General features: G+C 40.3%; 1 protein-coding gene across 4 annotated transcripts in view; it reads left to right on the forward strand.

Annotated features, from left to right (window-relative positions):
- The window catches only part of acp7 (acid phosphatase 7, tartrate resistant (putative)), a 53,524-nt gene that overhangs the window by 19,924 nt on the left and 13,500 nt on the right, over nt 1-20,100 (forward strand). For all 4 annotated transcript variants that reach the window (XR_009655636.1, XM_060933953.1, XM_060933954.1 and 1 more), the window contains 9 exons: nt 928-1,128; nt 1,807-1,989; nt 8,806-8,831; nt 9,884-9,981; nt 14,531-14,593; nt 18,083-18,197; nt 18,383-18,496; nt 19,350-19,416; nt 19,910-19,977. Coding sequence is in view for 3 of the 4 variants with exons in the window: in XM_060933953.1 (XP_060789936.1) it covers nt 928-1,128; nt 1,807-1,989; nt 8,806-8,831; nt 9,884-9,981; nt 14,531-14,593; nt 18,083-18,197; nt 18,383-18,496; nt 19,350-19,416; nt 19,910-19,977 (935 nt within the window). In the remaining variant the exon portion in view is untranslated. The remainder of the gene's footprint in view (nt 1-927; nt 1,129-1,806; nt 1,990-8,805; nt 8,832-9,883; nt 9,982-14,530; nt 14,594-18,082; nt 18,198-18,382; nt 18,497-19,349; nt 19,417-19,909; nt 19,978-20,100) is intronic.

A 20,100-nucleotide genomic window follows, 5' to 3' on the forward strand; every position in this document is an offset into this window, starting at 1 on the left:
ATTTTCGCCCAATGTATTTTAATAGGGAAAAGGCGGGGTTTGCACTCGTTAGAGTGTCCCTGTCTAGTTGTTATTATTATTATTATTATTATTATTATTATACATTTGATGGAACAATTATAGATTTTGCAAAAAGTTAAGAACTAGGGGGTTACTTGTAATACGTACCTTATGTGATACGTATCTTATGGCATTTTCAGTTCACTGCGACAGTTTACTGTGGGCGATGCTGGTGAACAAAGAAATGGTTCTGCGTATGGACAGGAGAAAACTTTCTCACTGAATATTCGCATCAGCTCCAATGTGTGACGTCATATTTACTTGACAACCGGGCAATATCGTAAACCATATTCAACGCTCATTCTCCATTGGGTAGAGTAGCATAATACATGTAGGATAAGTGATATACTAACAATATTGCATGCTATCAAATCAAATGAATGAAACCCACTAGAAGGGAATAGAATATATGTTTTTATTCCATCAAAAAAGTGTCCTGTGTGTATAATAAATCCCGATATTTCACTCCGATGACATCATGCCCAGTGTTTTCCCGCTGACTAGACGCGCATTGTCAAGATGGCATTGGCAAATCGGTTCAAAATTAAAATTCTTTTGATTAATTTGCATTTTTTTGTGACTGTGTCCATATAATAGAAAGAACATTACATGGTGGAGTGAAGATATGAAGTTTATCTTCTCATGTTGAAAATATTTTCACTCTTTCGCGTCGCTCACTTGTGAATATGTTCACCGCTCGAAGCTAACCTGCATATCTTTGCGCAGCTGTGTAATATCCTCTATGCATTAGTTACAAGGCTGAAGAATGTATTTTTGTCTTGTAAGGAAAACTTAATACACTAAACCTTTAATGATGGTGTGTAAAGCATTCTGTGATCTGTGAATAACGCTTCCATACTTCCACAGGGGTAGAGGGTTTGATGGTGATCACTTGGACAACCTTTAACTACACAGAGAGCGTGGTGGAATATGGACTGTGGGGTGGGAAGCTCTTCAGTCATACTGCGAAGGGGAACTCCACGCTGTTTATTGATGGAGGTTCAGAGAAACGTCAAATGTACGTTCACAAAGTCTCATTGCCAGAACTCCAACCCGGGGCTACATACGGTAAGCATGTTATGCACTTCAGTGGTGTGATATAGTGTGGGACTGGTGTTTAAACAACTGTGCTGTTTAAAGATGCACCGGGCGGCATGGTGGTGTCGTGGTTAACACTGTCGCTTCACAGCGAGAAGGTTCTGGGTTCAAGCCCAGCAGCCGATGGAGGCCTTTCTGTGTGGAGTTTGAACGTTCTCCCAGTGTCTGCGTGGGTTTCCTCCGGGTGCTCCGGTTTCCCCCACAGTCCAAAAACATGCAGGTTAGGTTAACATGGAGCGGCCTTGGGCTGAAGTGCCCTTGAGCGAGGCACCTAACCCCCAACTGCTCCCTGTGTGCTGTAGCATAGCTGCACATGTGCATGTGCTCATTGCTGCATAGCTGCCCACTGCTCTGGGTATGTGTGTGTGCTCATTGCTCACTTGTGTGCACGCGCGGGCGCATGTGTTCACTGCTTCAGATGGGTTAAATGCAGAGGATGAATTTCACTGTGCTCGAGTGTGCATGTGATAAATAAAGGCTGCTTCTTCTTCTGGTATAACCCTTTACTCAAGTTATGGTGTGATGTTACACCAGCATCCATTTTTAGAAACAGCAGCCAGTGTAAGAGAGAATTAATTAAATAATTTCAGAGTTCAGTGGGTTTGTGTTATGTAGCATGTACTGAATATAAATGTATGTGTTTTACAGTTTACCACTGTGGTAGTGAGGAAGGCTGGAGTGATCTTTTCTTCTTTACTGCGCTGAATGATAGCACAAGTTTTAGCCCTAGATTTGCTCTGTTTGGTGACATGGGCAATGAAAACCCTCAATCACTGGCCAGACTTCAGAAAGAGACCCAGGCTGGGATGTATGATGTCATCCTGCACATTGGTAAGATTTACAGCCATGAAATTATCTTCAAAAGAAAATGTTCTTTGAAAGTAAAAGTTATTGACCACCTGATTTTTCTTCGGTTTTATTACAAAACATAAAGTTCCTTATGTTTTATTACAAAATAGCATAACCACCTGGAGTTTTGCATATTTTATTAGTTGACTCACTATTACTGCCAAAGACAAAATGATTCAGAATAGCATTAAATAAGGAACCTGAAATCTTTGTGGAAATTGTTATTATTATTAACTGTTAACTCTCAGATCCTACTCGGACTCTAAGTGAGTACTTTTTAAGGTGTAAAACCCTTAAGCCTGTAGATAATAGATTGTTATTCCGGGGTGAGACAACACAAATTCAGCCTGATTTTGGCACTATTTTGTCGTGCTTGAAAGAAATCTAGCACTGGGTTCGAATATGAATAACAAACAGCCCTTATAGTGTAACATAAATGAAGAACAACAATGTGGAAGTATTGTAAAATATATTAACATGATGGTGATTTATTTTATTAAAATAGTCATTTTTTAATCTATTTCACGTAAGGGTGGATGATCTGGCCAAAAGATCACATGACAATCATTTGGAGTAGAATCACAAATCATAATTTGGGCGTATGCATGCAGAAAGAAGCACACCAATGCATATTTTAAGTCAGTTTGTTATATATATGTGGTGTTTCACTGCAAATATTTTAATTACCAAGTGCTTTTTGACAAATAATCCATTTGCACAGGTAGTTGATACTGACTAGCAGCTATGTTTCAGCGTACTAAGCTTGACAACCCAGCTGGATTCTAACATTAACTTATAGCTGTCTTTACTAGCGAGGCTCCTTACATACGTGCTAATAACTGATTTGAAGAGTTGGATCTCTGGGATTGATAGTGTTTGTATTAAAAGTAGACTGCCTTTCAATTTCATAAAATCGGTAAAATTTATGGCCCTTTTCCACTACCCTTTTTCAGCTCACTTCAGCCCGACACGGCTCGCGTTTCGACTACCTCAGAGCGGCGCGACTCAGCTCGCTTCAGCCCTACTCAGCACCCAAAACTCGCACGGTTTTGGAGTGGGGCTGAAGTGAGCCAAACCGAGCCGAGTGTGGCTAGGGGCGTGAGGAGACACTCCCCTGTGCACTGATTGGTGAGGAGGAGTGTCCTCACATGCCCACACACGCCCCGTGAGCACGCTGGGATCTGTAAACACCGTAAACCCGGAAGAAGAAGAATTACGAGAATTTCTGAAGCCTTATGCGCCTCGCCTCATCTATACGCTCTTGCCAGTATCTGTTGGCGTTGTCGGTGACAACAAGCCACAGCACCAAGACCAGCAACACTAACGACTCCATGTCCTCCATGTTTATTGTTTACTATCTGGGTCGTGAGACTACCGCTTAAAAGGTCACTGATGTCACTGTTTGTGCCGCCTAACGACATCACGTGACGTCCACCCACTTTCGCTAACTCCACCCAATGTGTCCACCCACTTCCAGCCAGCACGGTTCAGCGTGGTTGTAGTCAAAATGCAACTCCAACAGCCCCACTCAGCCCAACTCAGCACGGCTCGGCTCAGCCCAACTCAGCCGCGTTGGTAGTGGAAAAGCGGCATTAGTTCCCTCTGAAATTTGGTCATTGTGATACATGTTTATTTTTGTAATATCTTAAACAAAACCCGGCCCTTCTGTGGCTGGGAAGTTATTTAATTTGAGGGGATTCCTGAGCAAATAATGTGCATGAAATCACTCGCTTTGCACAGGCAAGCAGACAAAGGAAGCCCGTGTGCGCATGCGAAGGTTTATCTGAGTCATTGTCTTCATCTTTCGGGTTTTACGGCAGCTGGCATCCACAGTGTTGCATTACTGCCATCTACAGGTTTACCTTAAACCATGCACTGACTTGTATCATTCTGTCACTAAACGAACAGTTGATCACACCGAGGTGCTCGCTGACTGCTGATATTTATTCGTTTGGTCCTGCGCTTCCTTTCCTTTGCAACAAAACGTCTTTTTCTTCTCGCTTTCCGTTACTGTAGTCGGTCTTTCACATTTCATTCGCACACTCATGTCCGCCATGGTTCTCTCCTGTTTCTAATTTGTATCCCACAATGACTTGCAGGAATGGGGAAAGCCCATGCCATGCATGACGTAGTATCTTGAATGAGGCCATGGTGAAGCAAGAAAAAAATGGCAGAGAACTTGGGGCCACGTGGCTCTAAATTCATTAAAAGAATAGAAAATGTAAAGTAAATACATGCATGGGTTGGTAGCTTGTAATATTGAGAGCCTGTAAGAAAAGTTTCAAGCATGTTTGACCATTTATAAGAAAGTTGTGAGCGTTTTTTGTATCGCTACTTTAATGCCACTAGGAGGCTGCCATGTTGCCTGTTGGAAGGGCAGTGCATGACGTCATTTGGGCGCAAGGTTGAGCGTATACTTCAGTATTGAAGGGGCAAAGCGAAAGGTTTACTAAGGTGACGATTTTTTTTTCCCCCTCTACTATACATCTGAAATAGCGTATTAATGAGCTGCAACCCTGATTTATGGACAAACCTGAACTCTACCTGTAAAACAAGGCTGAAATTGTGTGTTATACTACTCGTTAGCATGCTCTCGACTCATTCATGAAAAGCTTCCTCATCGAGACGTCACCAGGCTAGCCTACCGTAATTACCGTAGTAGACAGTCCAACCCCCGTGACAACACAGAAAGAGGGTAAACAAACACTGCTTTACTATACAGGAGTCATGTGAACATTACAGGAAGATGCACTTTTACGAAAAAAGGCGGAAATATTGCCAGAAACACACGAGCTGCTGGTATGGTATGGATTTATTTGGTAAAATTCATACATGTAAAAGATACAGTATAAATAGTACCGAGGACAACACAAAGTATAAAAAACACTTATTTCCAATGTGGTCCTCTTGATGACAGCAGGAAACAATAAAATATAAGAGACAATAATAAATTGACAAAATTGTTTATACAATGATGAAAAAGTCATAAACAAAAAATGTATATACTAACTAATTATCAGAGTACAACTAGATTACAGAAATAGCACCAAAATGATAAGTTAGTTATATACACACCATAAAACTGGGTTTGGAATTTACTCCATAAAAACTGTTTCACCTGTTTTTTAAAATTATCACGCGTTTGACTAGATTGCACTGATCGAGGTCAGCTATTCCACAAATAAATTCCTGTATACCGAAAAGAACTCCGAATGGTTTCCGTAAAGTGTGACGTCATTTACAATACATGGCCGTATTCGACAAAATGGACCACAGTGCCAGCTACATTTCTTCACTGATTTCCTCGAGTATTTCAGACAATGACACGAATAACGATGATGATCATGAAAAACGAGCATTACCATATCAATTAGTTACACACAAGTGAACAACATTTACAGAGTTGTTTTAGTTAGTCATTACCGAGGCTTTTTTGACAACACTAAATCAAAGCAAGACACCCAACAAACATCAAGCTGCTTAGCTGCATCAGCAGTTATGTTTATGGCCAAAGGAACTCAAAATAACATATCACACTTAATAAAAAGTTAGGGAAGCCATAAAAAATTGTTTTCTTACCCTTTGAACTTCTCTTTTGCGGATTACTGACCGTGTTGTCTCGTTTGTCTTGTCTGCTTTTTGGCCGAAGATTGTGGGAACCGCATCTGGATTCAGCGCTGGCTTGTACAGTACTCCTAATGCCGGTGCATCCGAGTTGTTTGAATGAAACAGTTCTCTTCAAAATGTTCTGCGCACACAAGCTGCGTAAAGCAGTGTTTGTTTACCCTCTTTCTGTGTTGCCGCGGGGCTTGGACTGTCTACCATGGTAATTACGGTAGGCTAGCCTGGTGATGTCTTGATGAAGTTTTTCATGAATGAGTCGAGAGCATGCTAAGCGTGCTAACGAGTGCTTATGCTGCCAGGAACGTGTAAAAACTTGCGCACTTGCCTCTTGGACAGATTTAGGTAAGTCAGATTGTATGCAGATCTATTTGTAGGTAGTCTAGCAAGGTTAAAGTTCGCAGAATGAAGCTGTCACGACAGCACTACTTGTACCAGGGATATAAATATGAAAAGATACCTCCCCCATTCAGTCACGTAGGAGTAAATCAGCTGTTCAGTCTTCCCTCACTGTTTATCAGTGACCTCAGTATTATCTTTCCCCCTCCACTTTTTTGTTAGAGAAATGGAATTTCTGGGCAGCACGGTGATACAGTGGTTAGCGCTGTCGCCTCACAGCAAGAAGGTCCGGGTTCGAGCCCCGTGGCCGGCGAGTGCCTTTCTGTGCGGAGTTTGCATGTTCTTCCCGTGTCCGCGTGGGTTTCCTCCGGGTGCTCCGGTTTCCCCCACAGTCCAAAGACATGCAGGTTAGGTTAACTGGTGACTCTAAATTAACCGTAGGTGTGAATGTGAGTGTGAATGGTTGTCTGTGTCTATGTGTCAGTCCTGTGATGACCTGACGACTTGTCCAGGGTGTACCCCGCCTTTCGCCCGTAGTCAGCTGGGATAGGCTCCAGCTTGCCTGCGACCCTGTAGAACAGGATAAAGCGGCTACAGATAATGAGATGAGATGAGAAATGGAATTTCTCTCCCCCCCCCCCCCAAACTATTAATGAAATAATCTCTAGCCAGAGGCAGCTTCAAGTCTTACTCGCTTTGCGTAGCTTCCGTGTCTTGCGCCCAAATTACGTCAGAGTGTTGCCAGAAACGATCTGGGGGATTTTTCTGATTGGTTAAAATATTTTCAATGGTGGCCTCCATGAAATCGTCCATTCTGCATGGAAACTGACTTTCTGAGATGGATCTCTTAGTTGTGTGAGCTCCGCATTTTCAATTATTCACACGAATCATTAGTTTGTATCATAATCTATCTTCATAACTGTATTTTAAAAATGGGTTTTCTTTTAATGGTTCTTTAAGGAAAAAAACTAATAAAATTGGAAGTCTGATTCGAATTCAGTAGCTTTCGGTCCACCTAAAAAAGAAAAAAAAAAGGGGTTTTCATGTTTAGGTCATTCTTTTTATGACCTAAACGTGAAAAATCTGAAAGGCAGTCTACCTTTAAGAACACACACAGACTAACTTATCAAGTTATCAGATATCATATTGTACTTTGGACAAATTTGTGCAAAGGTGTTCATGTTAACCATTTGTGACCTCCAGGCTGATTCAGGAAGTTGGCCAGCTGTCTTTTCTATGGGGGTGGGGGGAGAGAGAGAGAAAGGAAGGAAAAAAGGGTCAACAGACTCAATATGCAGTCAGCAGAACTCTATTAGGAATACCTACCCACCTACTCATTCATGAAATTATCCAAACGGCCAATCGTGGCAGCAGTGCGATGCATAAAATCATGCAGATACAGGCCAGCAACTTCAGGGAAATATTTACATTAACCATCAAAATAAGGAAAATCACTGGGCTCCGTGGTTTTGACCATGGTATGAGTATTGGTGCCAGGTGGGCTGGATTTACTATTTCTATAATGGCTAATCTTCTGGGATTTTTTTTTTAAATAAACAGCAGTCTCTAAACATTTAAAGGAAAAAAAAAACATCCAGTGAGCAGCAGTTCTGCAGACAGAAATGCGTTGTTGATGAGAGAGGTCAGTGGAGAATGGCCAGACTGGTTCAAGTTTCAACACAAGAAAAAATGAACATAAGAAAGAGTGCGAAAAGGAGACAGCTACAAGACAAACCCGAACAATAAAAGAAAAGGCACAACAGGAAAATTATAAGTCAGCCATAACAGATCATTGCAAAAGGGAAAATCATATTATGGACTGGGGGAATGCCAGAGTCATCCGCACAGAAGATAATAAACATCAGCGCTGGATCAGGGAGGCCATAGAGATCCGTAAGCGAAGTCCGAGGACCATCAACCGGGATGAGGGAGCATACATGCTCTCCCATACCTGGAGTGCCATCTTGCAGGGGACGAACTGACCGTAGAAGGCGTGACCGACCTGTCAATCCAGACAGGAAGGCCACGCCTTCGGAAACATCAGCTGATAAAAGATGCGTCACCAATAACATCCGGTGACACTCTGAGGAAGACGACAGTCGTACGTCGAAACATGTCAGAAGGTAAACAAACCTAAAAAATTAGATGTCTGATAAAAAAGAAAAAGCTAACAATATTCAATATAAGACATAATGAACGTAATCGAAAGGAACAGACTGGTTCAAGCTGACAAAGGCTACAGAAACTCAGATAACCAGTCTGTACAATTATGGTGAGCAGAAAAGCATCTCAGGATGCATGTCAAACCTTGAGGCAGATGGGCACTGGGTTCCTCTCCTTTCAGCCAAGAACAAGTATCTGAGGCTATCATTAGCACAGGTTCACCCAAACTGGACAGCTGAAGATTGGTGGGGTGGGGTGGGACACCTGGTCAAGTCGATTTATTTGTATATTGTGGTCGTAATTATAAGTAAATCATTGTGCTGCTGCAACATGTTGGCAGATTAGATAACTGCATGAATGTGCAGGTGTTCCTAATAAAGTGGGCAGTCTGTGTGTGCAATCATTATTTCACACTGACTCCTGACATTCAATGTTCTCAAAACTTATAGAGCATATTTGACCAGTGCTAAATAGTGCCGTCTGCTGAATTAAAAGCTAAACACCCTTAGCCCATTAACATGATGGGTTTAAAATCCTACATTAATATCAAATCAACACACTCTACAAACAGTAAGTTTTCTCGAGTACTAGTGGGCCTAGTAAATGTTCATGAGACTTCATTAATATGATTTATTAATTACAATTCTGAAATGTTGTTCTGTGCTTAATTTGCAGGAGACTTTGCTTATGATATGCATGAGGTAAAGTTGCACCAAGCACTTTAAATGAATTTTAATGAAGCAATTTTAATGAATTGGTCAATAATAATGTGTTTCTCAATTACTTTGTTTGGCAGACAGTCAGCAGTAACCGAGTTATGCCCTTTAAGTGTGGTAACTGTTTAAAAAAAATCTATGAAAAATATACATTATTGCTTGTTTCCGAAACATATCATCAGTGATAAAAATGCACCACTGGAACCCACTGTGTGGAATTTACTAAGCCAGCATCATGTTTTCTGTACCACTAACCTTATGGTGTGTTGATCAGATAGAGACTGAAGTCTGTAGTCCACCATAAAAACTATATGTTCAGGTAGTCTTTCATGAACTAGTTTTCATAAGCATACTCCAATCTGACTGTTTTTTTTTTGGATGGTAAAACAATTCTTTCCAAACATGCTAATATGGAAAACACCTGACTGTGTAATGATGTCTCCATTTTTTTTTCCTCAAAGGGAATAACATTGGATCAGATTATTGTGAGATTTTGGACATCTCAGTTCTGTGAAGAAATTCATTCCACTATTTCTAGAGTCCTAGAAAAACAGAACTGGAGCTGTCAAAAAGCTTGAAAGTTCAGCAAGCTATTAGAGTTTGTACCATTTTATCCCACAATTACCCTCATTATAATATTTGTCAAAACAGCTGGTTCAGATTTCATGAAGGCCTTTTTGTCCTCTTTTGATGTAATGATAGGGCTGTGAGTGCGTTGTCTGGAAAATTGATTTAGTCTAATGGTAGTCCTTATTTTTATAGCCTCCTCTCTCGGCTGCGCTTACTTTCTGTCATTACTGAGGTTTCCCAGTTAAACTTGTCAACAGCTTGGCCTTCACTGTTCCATTAGTAAAAAGAACATTAACCAAACGTATGACTTGTATGACATCTGTCAACACAGTTTAATACTTTTGCTAAAGTCAAAGCAATGTGGATGTTTACTTTTTATTGTAGTGCCAAGAACGTATTATGTTAAATCTCAGTCTGTTTCATGTTGCACTTCGGTGCATGTTTCTAATTGTGTCTTCGTGTTTCAGGACAATGGCAGGATTGGGGATGAGTTTATGAGACAGATTGAGTCCATTGCTGCTTATGTGCCGTATATGACCTGTCCTGGTAATCACGAATGGGCCTAGTGAGTATTATGATTATTTCCTTCATTATAGATTAAGATATCGTTAATGTGTGTGTGTGTGTATACACACAGATCATCTCATGTTACTCAGTATTCTTATTAATTATGACTTTACAACTCTGTAGCACATTTCGTTGAAACCATTTGATGTACCCTGTTACTCGGTAATGTATTTATACTGCACACTTTCATGTCATAGTTTATCAAAATATGCATTTTTTTCTACTCTAAACTCTGATGACTTTGTGTGGATGTGACGATATGACCGCTGAAGGGCTCATTCTTTGGATGCACAGCCAGTCTGGAGTTTCAGATCTGCTCTGATTTCCCTGTACTCCCTGTTCCCCACATTCCTGTCCACACAAATGCTAAACAGGCTGATGTTAAAAAGACTTTTGGCACAGCTCAAATGCATTTTCCATAAACTTATGAATAGTTTTAGCATTAAACACTCAACCTTCTCATGGACCACTGCTACTGTCTGGGAAGAGAAGCATGGTGGGAGAGAAAGGGGTCCAGAACATATTTGTGAAGTATTTTGCTTTGTATTTGACTTAAGTTCACTTTGACTTAACCAATGAGCCACTCACAACATAAATAGACTGGAGTAAGCAGTATTTCATCCCTCACTACCAAAAATGGAAAGATTGCAAAATTGGTGGTTATTTGTTTTGTTTTGTTTTTTGTTTTATTTGTAATAGATGTCCGTACCGCAGTTGTTTTTTGCTCCCACTACTCTTCCAGCACAGGACGACTGGGAAAGCTTTGAGATTGCTTGGAGAGTTATTGACTAAAAACACCTGATAAACACTGTCAGGGAAAGACATTATACTTGTATTTGGTCGTAATCCAGAAGGAAAAACTTTGAGTCTGATTTTTAAGAGTGACCAAATGGAAGGTTTAGACTTGTGTTTTTTTTTTTTTTGAAAAACTGTGAAGATGGGTTTAAGGATAATTGGGCTTGAGAATAGGCATTGCCAGCTTTTGTTTAACTACAGGAAACATGAATGAATTATCTTTGTTAATTGATGATCAGGTTTGGTTAATTATCGTCCGTAGTCAGCAGAAATGTAAAAATGTATGCCTAATTTTATATCGTTAATGATTAAAAAAAAATTTAATCTCATCAGTTTTCTAGCAGTTCTAACTTTCTTTTTGTTGGGATGTGACAAACAGTAGAACTAATGTGATTTTGGCATTAGTACACAAAACCTGCATTACTGCTGTCGTAATTTTTTTGTACACTGGTGGTGTTGATGATTACACAGCTACAAGGTGCCACAAGAGGGGGCTATAAAGTTGTCTGTCCTTTCAGTTCTGTACACATTTACTCGTTAGATTCTTGTGCACAGTAAACTAATCACATAACATTTCTGTCATTCAGTTCACCCCCTGGACATCTCTCTAATTAAATGTAATTTGTGCTCTTGAAATCAAACGTGTTTCCACATGCTATATATATACAGAGTGCGAATTACCCCACCATAATTGGGGGGTACCATCATGGTCCACTATCATATCAATCGCCCCCCCGGTCTTGTCCCGTCTCGTCTATGGAAGTCGGTGTCAGTAACTCAACGCAATAACTCTGAACAATAATTTTTAATGTCATTAAGAAGCATGACAAACCATACAGTACTACCACAGAAGAAAAACAGCAGTACAACCTGATAACCTTCTTTGTCAGAACAAACTGGGTATCAACACTACGAATGAGTCACATACAGTATATACACACATGCAGAACAGTCCTGCTGAATGTCTTGCTCTCTTTCGTCCTGCTGTGCCTCTCCTGTCTGCTGGGAACCCATTTTCTTTATTCACATGAACAGTGTATAAAACCTAACTGCACCTACACTTGTACTGTAATTGTCTGTAGATCTTAGTGCTAATATTTACTACTTTTTTAGCACCAAAAAAATGCCTGATGTCTGACCCTTTTCTTTTACTCATGTTTGGCCTACTGTCTCTGTGAATAAACTCAAACAGGGTACTCAGATGAAACTATGACTATCTTAAAAATAATACAAAAGGAATGTAAGTAAAAACAATAGAAAACATCCATGTACTAGGCTATTTTGCCTAGGCTAGCCTACTACCTGGCTCTTTTTATGTTGCCCCCAGTCCCCAGAGGTTCTGATTGTAATTTTACATAGGCTTAGCTAAGCCTACATCAGAACTTCTTGTGCCTAATCACACACACAGGATGGGCCTATGTGCCAAATGAATTTCAGAAGGGCACAATTTATTCATGATAAAATGAGAATGGAAACATATGGAGTACTTCTCCTTTGAAATGAGAATCGTTTCTATACCACACTGTAACAAGCTTGATTTAAATAGAGACTTAGCTTATCTTGCTAACTAACGTTGGTAACTAACATTAACGTCCGTCCACTGTAGCCTACTGGCCTTAGTGGGTAAGTAATTCAACGTATAAAGACGTGACATGAGCTGAAAGAACAAATCACTTTAATAAATGAAAGTTGTAAAATAACACATTTTCAACAGGCTAAAAGTTGGTTAGCAACTAACATTACCAATGCATGTCTTCTGCTGCAAACCACAGACTGTATAAATTGCTGCAAACCCATGGACTGTATCTGATGAATCAACTGAATACGGTGTGGACTAGAAACTATTGCTTCTAGCGCAGGGCTTTTCAAAGTGTGGGACGCGTCTCCCCTAGGGGGCGCCAGAGTTCTTCAGGGGGGGCGCAACGTGAGGAGAAATAAACCAGAATAAGTTACAATTGCGGACATTTAGCGAACTTCAGCTAGCCTTTGCCAGAGACAAAATGGATTGATTTTTGGCAGCTAAAGCTACAGTGAGTGAGGAGACAGAGTCTGGGCCAAGCAAAAAAAGAAGGACGTATGACCACGATTATTTAAAGTTTGGATTTTCATGGACTGGATCTGAAGATGCTCCACTGCCACAGTGTGTTGTCTGCCAAGAGGTGCTAGCTAACGATGCTATGAGATGTTTAAAATGTGTAAAACAAGATGTTTAAAAAAAGCATAGATGTTTAAAATGTGTAAAAAAAAAAAAAAAAAGATGTTTTAATAAAGCTCATATGTTTTAAATGTGTAAAAAATGATGTTTTCAAAAAGCACAGATGTTTAAAATGTGTAAAAGAAAAAAATACAAATATGTACAACACCCATTTTTTTTTAAATACGAATGGAACATTAAGTATAGCAACAACAAAAATTGTAAGGGGGGGGGCACTGTTGTTTATTTGCTCTCTGTGGGGGGGCTGACTCTCTCACACTTTGAAAACCCCTGCTCTAGCATGTTCTAGCGCTGCGGTGACCAAAAATGGTACGGTCCACAATAGGGGTGTCTGTCTGAAATCGATTTACATTAAAATGTTCCTACAATAAGAATGCCGAATGGGAGTTGGTTTGAATTATATATTCCTTTTCACAATATCAGAAAAAATATCGGACCCCCCCCAAAACTTATATTTTTGTCTCTTTGGGGGGTACTGGGTCTTCATTGGGGGGTATAGTACCCCCCAGTACCCCCCGTAATTCGAACTATATATATATATATATATATATATATATATATATATATATATATATAGTGTGTGTGTATGTATGTTGTATACATGTCATATTCTGTTCTTTAAGGTGAAAGATTACAGGTTTGCCTCTCTCCTAGGGATTATTACACACTGCTTTTTAAATCTTGCCAGCATGTTATCCGATAGAAGATCTCAAATCTTGTGTCTGCAAGAAGAACTGCTTCATTTTTATCCCCCGCTGGCTAAAGGGCCCGAAAGGGGATTATGTCGTGGCAATTTCCGTCCGTCCGTCCCAGGAATGGTGCTCACCTTCTGAAATCAACTCCTCTTACAATTTTTGGCAGAATTTCACAAAGCTTGGCAGGATTATTTGTTATATGTCGGTAATATGCATATTGCAGTTTCGTTCAATTCAGTTGTATTTTACTAGAGTTATGGCATAGTTGCCAGTGGGGGATATTGTGCTCTCAGAGCACTTTTGTTTCAGAGAGCTGCAGGACTTTATGCAATGATTTGCTTAGCTTTTTTTTTTTTTCGCTGCATTGCATGACCACAATGTTAATTAAATTATAAATTCTTAGCTGAAACATCATCAGCTCTGGCAACATGTCTACAAACTTGATATAAATGGTATCGTCTCATCCAGCTACCTCTTCTCAACTACCATGACCCTGCACTTTTCTCCTTGTACCATGAATGTCTGAATTCAGTTAGGGGCTCCCCTGTTTTGTGTTTTCTAAGCTCATTATGCTTTTCTAAGTTCAAGTCATTTCAGTACTTGTGAGGAGTTGGTCTGTCTCATCCATGTCTCTTAAAGGAAAAATGACACTTTTTTTGAAGATGGAAAATTTAGTACTTCTGCTAGCTACAACGTTCCTAGAAAGTTGTTCTGTTTCAGCATTATGCCCAACTAAAATGTGTTGCCCCCGTTTTTTAAGATCAAGTGGATAATTCTAACTGACTGAAAAAGTAGACATTGGGATAATTTGTAAGTAATTAATTTTATTCATTTTTTTCCAGTAATTTCTCACACTACAAGAGCCGTTTCAGTATGCCTGGGGAAACTGAGAGTCTGTGGTACAGGTATGAGTTTTTAATAACCATCTCATTCTGTCCATTCATCAGATATCTGTTTGCATCAAGAGCAGATGTTCTCCTTTGGGAGTTGCATAAGAATTGTTTGTTTGTTTGTTTTGTTTTGTTTTGTTTTGTTCTAACCAAATACCAAACAACTGACCTTACCAGTAGGGGTTCTCCTCAGTGTACCTGAAGGTTTCTGAATTTCTTCATAAACCCTGTTAATGAAGTTGCTGAGAGGCTTGGGCTGATAATGGCACAGTTGCCATAAAGGTGCCAGAACAATATTAAAAAAAATAAATAAAATTGTGTCGTTGGCTGTATAAGTGAAAAAAGTCCAAATGCATAATTCTTGTAAATTATGCAACCTTTAGAGTAACCCTAGCTAAAGTATTTGGTGAGCAACTCTAAGGAATTGTCAAGTAAGACTTAGTTTGATTATATTACACAGCTTGAGATATTCAGTTTATTTGCACTGTGTAACACCATTTTCTTGTGGCCAAGTAGCAGAGAGTTATCAAAGCCTGGCTGGACAGTCGTATTGCTTTGCTTAGTAGTTGAGTAATCTCCACAGTTATTGCAACACCGTCTTTTAAGTGCACTCTCATAAGATGTTTCAAAAGCATTAACTTGATGGTGACTTAAGTTGCCAGCAGCAACACTTGTTTATCATTTATTTTTAGTGTGACAAGAATATTCAGATTACGTAGCTTGTTTTAGATTTAGGAGCTGCTTTTTGCTGATATTTTGCAAGAAATCAGCCAAGTAGGACTTACTTTTAACCATAAGGGTGTTTGTGGTGTTTGTTTATTTATTTATTGTTTAACCCTTTGGTGACTGACCCCTTGAAAATGATTCCTCCAGGAACGATGACTTTTCAGTTGTCAAGACAACGGAAAAACTAAAATACAAAAACAGAAAGATACGTCACAATGCTCTTGTGCACAAAACAAAATGCTCTTGTATTTTAGTTTTTCCGTTGTCTTGACAACTGAAACGTCATCGTTCCTGGAGGAACCATTTTCAAGGGGTCAGTCACCAAAGGGTTTAAATGTGGACCATATCTTTATTGTCTGTATCTGGGAAGTGGGCTGTAGAGCAAAAGAAAGTTTTGCTGATAGAATGCCTACAGTTACACCATATGGCCAAAAGTATGTGAACACCTGACCATCATACCAGCATGTGTTTAATGAACTTTCCATTCCAAAACCATGGGACTTAATTTGGAGTTGTCGTCCCCCTTTGCAGCCATAACAACTTCTGCTCTTTTGGGAAGGCTTTGGAGCATGCTTCTGAGGATTTGTGCTCATTCAACCACAAGAGTATTAGTCAAGTACTGATGTAGAGTGAGAAGGTCTGGCATGCAGTCTCCGTTGCAGTTCATCCCGGAGATGATCAGTGGGGTTGAGGTCTGGGCTCAAGCTTCTCTGTGCAGAAGACCTTCTACTCCAATCTGACCATGTTTGCAAAGTTCTTGCTTTGTGCACAGGGGCATTGTCATGCTCGAACAGGTTTGAGCCCCTTAGTGCCAGTGAGGGGAAGTTGTAATTCTACAGCGTACAAAGACGGTCTTGACAATTACAGTATGTGCTTCAAACTTTGTGCCAAAAGTTTGGAGAAAGCCCACATATGGGTTTGATGGTCCAGTGTCCACATACTTTTTGTTGTAAATTTTCTTGTTTATAGGAGGTTTTTTTTTCTGCCAGGGACTGTTTTAAAAAAAAAAAATCCAGCAACCCTCTCAGTGCATACAGTATAATATGAATTTAAAAAAAATGAAATGCAAGCACTGGGGAAAAATAGTTTGTGGCCTTTACCATAAACTAACATTATTATTATCTCATCTCATCTCATTATCTCTAGCCGCTTTATCCTTCTACAGGGTCGCAGGCAAGCTGGAGCCTATCCCAGCTGACTATGGGCGAAAGGCAGGGTACACCCTGGACAAGTCGCCAGGTCATCACAGGGCTGACACATAGACACAGACAACCATTCACACTCACATTCACACCTACGGTCAATTTAGAGTCACTAGTTAACCTAACCTGCATGTCTTTGGACTGTGGGGGAAACCGGAGCACCCGGAGGAAACCCACGCGGACACGGGGAGAACATGCAAACTCCACACAGAAAGGCCCTCGCCGGCCCCGGGGCTCGAACCCAGGACCTTCTTGCTGTGAGGCGACAGCGCTAACCACTACACCACCGTGCCGCCCAATTATTATTATTATTATTATTATTATTATTATTATTATGTTTGTTTTTTGTTTTGTTTTATGCATACTAAGCACATAATATGCTCCAGTGCATAATAGATTGTGACAGTCACTACGTTTACATGCACATAGAGAGAATCGAATTTCTGCCGTTGCTCGACTGAAATCGAAGTTCAAAATGCCATGTATACACCTTAATTCGGCTGAAATTGAACCGAACTTGATTTCTCGGAATCGAGCTACACGACCTAGTTTATGCGATTTCTGCCGAGCTACTTTGTGCATGTATACCCTATCGAGCTAGTTGTCGAGCTACTTCCGGAAGTGATGAGTGACAAGACCACAAGCGGGAAACACAACAGCCTCGGTCGGCATAACAACAGTAGTAGCGAGCAGCAGAAGAGGTCAGGAGGAACAAACGAAGAAGAGAAAATGGCGATGTAGAGCTCTCTGAAGTGTGGGTGGAGCACAGAGGACGGCAGGACAAAGCTTCTGGTACTAATAGGCTTTTTATTGTCAGACTTTTCAGTTTAACAGCCTACTTTTATTCTTGAGAGAAGCGCGCGCGCGCTGTGTTCTAGTCCCGGGATGAGCTCTCCCCTCTGCTCTCCCTCTGCCTCCTTAAATAGGGCGCGGTTACTGGGAAGACACACAAACACAGGTTAATTACCGTCAGGTGAAGTGATTCTGCCACTCACCTTCCCTGGCTCCGCCCTCCTGTCACAGACCGGCGTTTGACCACGCCCCCACTGCCACAGGCAAGCAGAAACGTGCACTTCTGGAGCAATGAGGAGACAGAGTTCATGCTCATTCAGCTTAAGGAGTTGAATATATTAAAATTCATGGACGGGAGAAAAACGCGCAATGGAGAACACGGAACTGATAACTTTGTTTACACTCTTGAATAGCTCTTCTTCATGACGACAACCGGAAGTGTACCAACACGATGGGGCGTGTAGCGCCACCTGTGGCTCGGGTGCACAATGCACCTCACACAATAGCCCGATTTCATTGTGTGCATGTAGGATTGGATTTCTCTGGCACCCTGCTGGGACCTTCAGCTCGATTACTGACAGCAGCTCGATTTGGATGTGCATGTAAACGTAGTCACTGTGACATTTTAGGTAGCCTAAGTATTATAGTTTTGCTTCTTCCTGAGGGTTAGCTTTAATTTCACAAGCACATAGATTTCTAGCTTTTCTTTGGAAGTATGTCTCTTATGCTTGCTTCTGTATTTTAAATGTAGTCAAACCTTTTTTATGTCCCCCTCTATGTGCAGCTGGAACATTGGGTCAGCACACATCATCTCGTTCTCTACTGAGGTCTACTTCTACCTCAAATATGGCCTAGATCTCCTCTTCAAACAATATGAGTGGCTGCAGAAAGATCTTGAGGTATATACCCAAGATCTGCTCAATCTCAGCTAAGTTTAGTTCATCCAGAGAACTGATTTTTATTTTTAAAAATGACTTCTTGATTCATTTAACTAACCAGAAGCCAACCACTGAATAAAGGATATGCTAATAATAAATAAATTGCATCAGTTTAAAATTTCTGCCATTTCTTCTCCTTTAACTAGGAAGCAAACAAACCACAGAACAGAGCTGTAAGACCCTGGATAATCACCATGGCACACAGACCCATGTACTGCTCCAATGATGATAAAGATGACTGCACCAAGTTTGAAAGCTATGTATGAATCTTTCTTGAATCTGATAGCTGAATGGATCCAGGGATTCATCGATTTACCATTGTGGTGCTGGGTTAAACCAGAAAACTTTCCAAATATTTTTCTGTGCCTTTTTTAAAAAAAAAATATCTTTTTCAGCATGATGCAAGAGTGACAGGCTTATTCTCCCCTGTACTGTATTCCAGTCATACAGGGTAGCATTCAGAGATTCATAGTATTTCACTTAAAGCTTAAAAACTATAAGAGAAAGAACAGTGTTTATACAGATAAAATTAGCTGATTTTGCTCCAGACTTGTCTAGGTTTGAGACAATTGACAATAGCCTTGGAAATTATCCATAGATTCCAACTATTGCAGTAGCTATCAAGTCGGAAATCTAGGTGAATTAATTTGTGGCCACCATTCCCAAAGTGACTTTCCTGAGACTCGGGCATAGTAAATTGTATTGCAAGTCCAAAATCAATCTATTTGCATTGACACAGTCCTGTATTTTGTAACTTTGGTAGAAACTGCACCAAATGTGTCAAACATATGATGTTATTTTGGTCATGTGAAAGACAGTCCTCTTTAGACCCTGTTAGGAAGTCAGCTTTTGTGAGGTTGTTTTTTTTGTTAGGTTTCAAGTTTGCATACACCTGCAAACCTTGTACATAAAGTTTTTGATTGTTTTAAAGGCATGCCAATACGTAACCCACAGTCTCTATTCTGGATGTTCCATACATTCTGCATTTCAAGAGGCCTTTCTTGATTTTATAAAGAAAGTCCATAAAGAACATTTGCACTTATTTTCATTCATTCACATTCATTCTCTCTCTCTTTCTTTCTTGCCCCCCCCCCCCCCCCCCCCTTCTCTCAGGTACGCCATGGACGCAGTGACACAATGCCGCCAGCCCCTGGCCTTGAGGACTTATTCTATCAGCATGGTATACCTCAGTAACTCCAGATAATGTTTGTTACAGCAGGCTGCGCACCCCTTCTCCAGAAGCACTATAAAACTCCAAGTCACTGAATAAATATAATTATGGAAAATATCTAGCCAACCAGACAAAACTGTTCAGTGCTTAAAGTAGACTGGGTGTCTTTCAAATGGGTGGAATGTTACACTTAAACCCATAGAACATTGAATAAAAAAACAAAACAAAACATAGCGTCCCCTTAGGTTTGGCTATAGTAAGCATTTTCTGAGCTCTGGTCTGAGTGGACTTCTCTGGATTTCATCGAAGAGGTTATTTACACTTGAAAGCACGTTACTCTTTCCAAGCAGAAATGCCTTACTGAAGTGACTCCTCATCGCCATGATTGACTTGGATTTTGTTGAGTTGGCATTTGTCAAGTGGTTGTTGTTGTTTATTACTCAATGTGAATTATTTGGCAATGATGTAGTAACACTGTTATTGTGTGGATGTGTTGGTACAGGAGTGGATCTGGAGCTGTGGGCACATGAACATACTTATGAAAGACTATGGCCTGTGTATAATTACAAGGTAAACTCCAGACTCTAAAAACTGATGTCATAAATATCAATAAAATGGATATGCAAAAAAAAATAGAAATGTAATAAAATAATATATAATTTATTATTCTGAAGACCCTTATGAGAGAAAAAA

This window comes from Neoarius graeffei, chromosome 11 (assembly GCF_027579695.1).
Source record: "Neoarius graeffei isolate fNeoGra1 chromosome 11, fNeoGra1.pri, whole genome shotgun sequence".
Classification (NCBI taxonomy): domain Eukaryota; kingdom Metazoa; phylum Chordata; class Actinopteri; order Siluriformes; family Ariidae; genus Neoarius; species Neoarius graeffei.